This window comes from Balaenoptera borealis (genome assembly GCF_965194805.1).
Source record: "Balaenoptera borealis genome assembly, chromosome: 2".
Taxonomy (NCBI): Eukaryota; Metazoa; Chordata; class Mammalia; order Artiodactyla; family Balaenopteridae; genus Balaenoptera; species Balaenoptera borealis.
The window spans coordinates 168884291-168890398 of NC_138867.1; the positions used below are offsets into that span (position 1 = coordinate 168884291).

The 6108-nt window shown below is 57.8% G+C and overlaps 1 protein-coding gene across 1 annotated transcript; it reads right to left on the reverse strand.

Moving 5' to 3' along the window:
• Nucleotides 1–1429: 1429 nt before the first annotated feature.
• On the reverse strand, nt 1430–5010 carry RNF187 (ring finger protein 187). The gene is made up of 4 exons (XM_082381123.1): nt 4216–5010; nt 2794–2886; nt 2362–2583; nt 1430–1761 (listed from the first exon to the last, which is right to left on the reverse strand). The coding sequence occupies exons 1-4, from the start codon at nt 4822–4824 to the stop codon at nt 1759–1761; spliced, it is 927 nt and encodes a 308-aa protein (XP_082237249.1). The 5' UTR covers nt 4825–5010; the 3' UTR covers nt 1430–1758.
• Between the last annotated feature and the right edge of the window lie 1098 nt (nt 5011–6108).

Sequence of the window (6108 nt, forward strand, 5' to 3'; positions counted from 1 at the left end):
TTCTTATGTAGAGAGTATGTGAGAGAAAGGGAGAGACAGCTCATGCGCTGAGAATTCTATCCACATACCGTCAGAAAGCAAGCAACTCCATGCTGGTATCAGAACCTCCCATCTCTCCCCAGCACTGGGCACCCAGGGGGGTACCACCTTTCTGGCCTGCACCCCAGCCCTGTCTAGCACATCCGTCTCCAGGCAGCCAACTGAGAGCAGAATGGACAGGCCTCCCAGATCTCTGCAGAGGAGGAAAGCGGGTAGCTGGATCTCCAGCTGTGGGAAACTGGGGCAGCTCCCCAGTTTCACTCGGCAGAAGCAGGAGGTGGAGGGCTCATCAGGGAGAAGTCCAACCCACAGACCCCCAACATGGGGCAGTGCAGACACAGTGCCTCCTCAGAGACCAGCCAGGGCATGGAGAGAAGACAGATGGGAGGAGGGATGCCAAGCAAACTGGTTGAAGCGAGCCCTCTTTAGTGGGCTCTGTAAGCGCCGGCTACCAGCCAGGCGGGCCGCCCCCAAGCTCACAGAAACACAAGAGGCCAGCAGCACCAAAGCCCAGTGACTCCCAAGTCTGAAAGGCTTCGTCCAGAAACAGGCCATCGATCATAAAGCTGCACTTTGGGGAACAACTCACAGCCCCAACCACCATCCTTAACGCCTGTCTGTGTCAATTCTTGGACCCCTTGACCTTGTCACTTTGCGCTGCAGTTTTGTCTTTTGGAGGAATCTACACAATGACACTACTACTAAGAGGTTTTGCTAAATTCGTCCAGCAGAGGAAATATGAAGGGAAGCCAGAGGTACAGGGAAATGAAACACCAAGGTGAGGCCTGGGGATGGCCTGAGCCTGAGATTGCTCCTCCCGCCCCAGGAAAAACTCCTGGGTCAGTGAGGGACAGGCAGGCGGACAGGGCAGATAGAGGGTGATGCTAAGGCAGGTTCCTGGGAAACCACTGGCATCCAAGGGATGGAAGATGGAGAAGAGAAATGAGAGCCGGCTGAGTAGACACCCTCGGAGGCAGAGCAGGGACAGAGCCTGGAGGATATGGCCAGCAAGTCTGCACTGCCCCTGACACACAGACTCCATGAGGACCTCAAGGTTCTCATGTTTCGGTGGATAGACCTCAAGCTGTAGGTGTAGGTTTGTGCAACATACGCTGTTGGAAGACCGCAAGCAGAGGTGACAGGTCTGATCTGCCCACCCTCCTCACCCAGGCACCCTGAACATTCCTTTCCCTTGACACTCACCCCAAATTCAACCTTAACTGCTATGCCCAATGCATGGGTGGGGGTCTGTGGGCCTGGGTGTGCATGTCCGGTGGAGCAGCCCCGTTACAGGCTGCATTTAAATGGGGCAGGTGTCAGGTCTGGACAGCCCAGGCCTCCTGGAGATGACGACCACAGCTCATGGAGACCCCGGCAAATCTGACGAGACTTGGGGCAGCGCAAAGAACTTTATGGAGTTGGGATACACTTAGGTTAACTTACCCCCAATACAGATCTCTACAGTGAAATGTTTATAGCCTAGAAACATGAACACCTAGAGGAAAAGGGAACACAAACACTCTTCTGAGGAGCACTGTCTTCAGCAACTCAAGGTGGGTACTTAGAGTTCGCAGCCCACATCTACACCTAGGAGAAGACACTCAGGGTTGGGGTGTCTTGAAGGATGACAGGGGGGTCCAGAAGGAGGCGGATGGAGGAGCTGCTTCAGGCCAGGGATGGAACGAGCTTCCTCTGCCCGGTGCCTGGGCAAGCAGCACATCACTGCATGGGAAGAGAGGGAAGGAGTGAGTTAGGTTCTATCCTGGAAGCCAGGTGACTGGAGAACCCAGCCCCACCAGACCCACACGTCTCCTCACCCACAATCACCACCCACTTGGAGCTGATTAACCAGTATTGCCAGAAGTGAAATGACACCTCTCAGCTCAGAGGAGGGAAGACAGAGGCTGCTGGCTCCTGGCTCCTGGCTCAGACTCAGGGTTGCAAAGAGCCCAGAATCTCCAGGTTTAGGCAAAGCCTAAGGGCACAGTGTAAAGGAGGACATTCAGGATGAGGGCATGGCAACCACCATCCTCGCCAGGATCCCTGCCTCTCCTGACCTCACAGCCAGCTCCTACCTGTAGAGCCCCAGGACAGGGCAGGGGCCCAGTGCTTCAATATTGGGATGCAAGTCCTCCCTCTCTGCATATGTTCCTTCCCACATGGAAGGTGGAGAGTCTCCTGGATTACTCATTCCTGAAATTCAGCCCCAAATAGAAGCCAGGCAGCGGTCTTAAGGCTTCTCTCTTGGTAAGCTACCACCTTGCTAATTCTTGAATCTGTGCCCCCTCTGCACTCCCCTGGCCACCAGGACAGGGTGCCCACCTGGAGCAGCATACTGAGGCCCAGGTTGCGGTGCCTCCTCTCCAGCTCCGACACAGCCTGCAGCAGGGACCTGAACCTCTCCGCTGGGTCCTCATCCTCGTCGTCCAGGGACCCTTCCTCTTTCTCTGCTTCCTGCAGGAAGCGCCCCTCCTCGTCGGCAAAGAAGGCCCGAAGCTTCTTGTAGTCCGTCAGGGCCTTCTTCCTCCGGTCCATCACATGTCCCTACAGGATGGGTGGGTGGCAGGGAGGGATATCTGTGTCCTCGGGCTACCCCGAGACCCCCCGCCCCACCACCGACCACCTCAGGGGAGGAGAGTCCCCTGACCGTCTGACTGTACAGTGCTCAGCTGTGGTCCAAGGCCCTGCCAAACAGGGTCAGGGTACACAGCCACGTTTCCTTGTTCACATGGACTCCAACCCCACCCCACTTGCCTTCCACACAGCAGCGGCGGACTCAGCCTGGCCATGCAGGTCCCGAGCATCGTTCAGATCTTTCCTCATGATCTCCACAGACCCCTTGTTCTCCTGGAAAGAGATGCTCGTTATGGGGTGTGTGGCCACTTCTGAAGGTCTGGGGCCCACCTAAGCCCAGTCCAGAGGGACATTGCACCACCAGAATCCCCTGTCCGACGGTCCAGAGGCCTCAGTTCATGGTCTTGGCCCACCAGACACCTCAAAACCCTGCAGGCGCCAGAGAGGGGGGTCTTAGTGACCCACTATGCTCTCTCCAGTCTGAGAGAAATATTTGTGCTAAGAATCCAACAGGGTAACTGTACACAAGACCATCCATTGGGGTCCTTAGTGTTACTCTCCCCAGCGCAGGGATGGAGGGTGGTCTCTTTGGGGTGAGGATGGCCACACCCAGGGCCTGCCCAGCTCCATGCACTGACTGGATAGGTGGGGTCCTTCACCAGGAGAGACCAACTCCAGTCCCCTGGCCACATGCTCTAGCCCCAAGCAAGCCCCTGGATGCTACACTCCACTGTTTACCCAGGAGACCCCAGGACCCAACCCCTGACACATGTACCCTCAAACGTGCTACTCTCTCCCCTCTGGTGGGCAGGGACCACACTGTTTCCACTCCCGGGGCCTGGCTGTCTTTATTCTCTAAGAAATAAAATTGAGCCCCCCACACACATCCCGAGACACCAGCTGTGACCAGACTCTCCGATGGCGGGTTCCGACCCAGAATCAAGTGCCACATGTAACGGCTGAAAGCACAGTGGAAAAGGTTCCAGAACAAAGTAGGTTAAGGGACTCGGGAGAAGACGGAATGGGAGCGGGGTGCACAGGACCCCAGAGGGGCCGATAGCCTCAGGTCCCGACCCCTATGAGGGGACTTTGCTCGTTGGGGCAGGGCTACCATAGCGTGACGTCATGCCAGGGGCAGGGCAGTAACACAAAAGGGGCAAGGCATGGGGGCGGGGCCCACAGCAGGACTGTCTGCCCATGGGGGGTGGGGCAGGGCAGTACAACACTGAGAAGGCGGCAGGGGCACGATGGGGAGAAAGGGCATTGTCCAGGGATGGGGAAAGGGGGATTGGATACCTTCCGAAGGTAGGGGAGTGGAGAGGGAGCAACCTCTGGGGATAGGGAATGGGGGAACAAGGCACCGTCCAGGGATGGGAGAAAGGGTACTGGACACCGTACAGAGAAAGCAAAAGGGACAGGGCAACAACTGGGGTATGGTGGGGGGTGGGGGCGGCGGTCAGAGCACCGTCCAAAAGATGGAGATTGGGGACCAGGGCGCCAACCGGATAATACGGAGGGGGAACAGGGCGCAGTCTGGGGATGGGAAGGGGGTCAGGGCACCCTCCGGGGAATGGCAGCGCATGGGACGCCGCCCGCGCGCACCTTGCCGCGCAGCGCCTTCCTCCAGCGGGGCTCCCACTCGGGCGGCTCGGGCCCCGCGGCCATGCGGCAAGCGGCGCACAGCGGGCCCCCGTCGGCTCGGCACAGCAGCTGCAGCGCCGCCTCAGAGGCCGGGCCGTCGCGCGCGGGCGCCGCGGCAGCCTCCTCGAGCGCCAGCAGGCGGCGGCTGAGCGGCGGGCGGCCGGGCTCCACAGCGCGCTGCCAGCAGTCGTCGGCGCACTCGGGACACGGGAAGGGCCCGTCCTCCTCCGCCCAGAATCGCACCACGCACGCCCGGCAGAAGCGATGGCCGCAGTCGGCGCGCACCGGCTCGCGGGGCGCGCGCTGGCACAGGGCGCAGGCGGCCTCGGCTGGGCCCGCGGGAAGCGCCAGGGCGGCGGCGGCGGGGCCCTCGAGGAGGGCGCAGACAGGGACGCGGACCGGGGAGCACAGGTGGCTGGGCTGGCGAGGCCGGAGACACGGGGGAATGCCGGGGACCGGGACGCAGGAAAAGCGCGGCCGGAGAGCCGAGGACGGGGATGCGCGGACAAGGGTGGAGAGCAGGCACGAAGGACAAGAATGGCGACTGGAATGGCTGGGCGCCCGGCGCATGGTCCTGGCAGGGGTGTGCTCCACCACGCAGGGTCCTGGCAGCGGTGTGCTCCACCACGCAGGGTCCTGGCAGCGGTCTACTCCAGCCTCCCGGGTCCTGACAGGCCGCTACACTCCGCCTGGGTCCTGGCAGCGGTGTACACTCCACTCCCTCCCAGCTAACAGTGGCGCGCTTCAGTCTCCCACCCGCGGGCCGACCCACGTCCTTGCACCCACGTCCCTTACAGGGATTGTCACTTCTCCATTAATGACTCGTGTGAGAAAGGGAAACAGTTTTATTTGAAAAGTCCATTTTAAACATCTTTTTTGTAAGCTGCTAGGACCTGAGCTGCAAGCACCTCCTCCGGGGGCGCAACGCCCACGCGGGGTGGGGACTGGGCTGGAATACGGCCTGCGTGGGACCCCTCATGTGCACCGTCACACGTGAAATCGTTCTGCATGCACCGAACCGCGTGGGCCTTCCCCGCGTGCGTAGGTCCGGCGTGGACTCTCAGAGGAATACGTCCTGTGAGGGCCACCCCACGTGGGTGGCCAACGTCCGACCTGGAGCCCAGGCTTTAGGTCCCCAGTTCGCCCCTGAGCCTCAGGCACGGGGAATCCAGCGGCGAGGAAACTCATTGATTTAGAGTGAAGACTTGTGATAAGACCCAGGGCTACCAGTCACCAGGCCCATACCAGGAAATTCGTTAGCATTTCTTTAGAAAAGACAAACAAAAAAGGTTTAGGGAAGGAGCGGTCTGGTTTGTTTTTGTTTTTGTTTTTGTTGTTTTAAACAACCAAGCACGTGGTTTTTTAAAAAATGCAATTTTTAATTTTTTAAAAGTGAGTCTGTTATTCCGCATAAGTGCAAAATCTTCCTACGTATTGCTCTTTGGTTTTGTGGGGGGTTTTTTGTTTTTTTTTAAATCTGATGTTGATTTAACAAAAAACACGTTAAAGTTAAGTTTTATTCAGGGACCTTACTGAGGCCTGTAGCCAGGAAATAGCTGTTGACTGAAGAAAATGCACAACCTAAACGTTGAGTGTTACATTTTATTTGGCAGACTTGCTAAGGACCTAAGCCAGGAAGAGAGCCTCTCAGGAGCCAGGTATATAGGCGTTTTGGCAACAAAAACCAGGTTTGGAACAACAAAAGGTTACTGTTAAAGAAAACCAGACATCTTAATGAATTTAGTGCTTTTTTTAATGTATGGGAAGATGCAATAGTCTGGGCTTATTGGAATCATTCCTTTGATAGGGACCTTAACTATCTAGGGCCAGTACCCTGTTTTTCTCCTTTCTGAA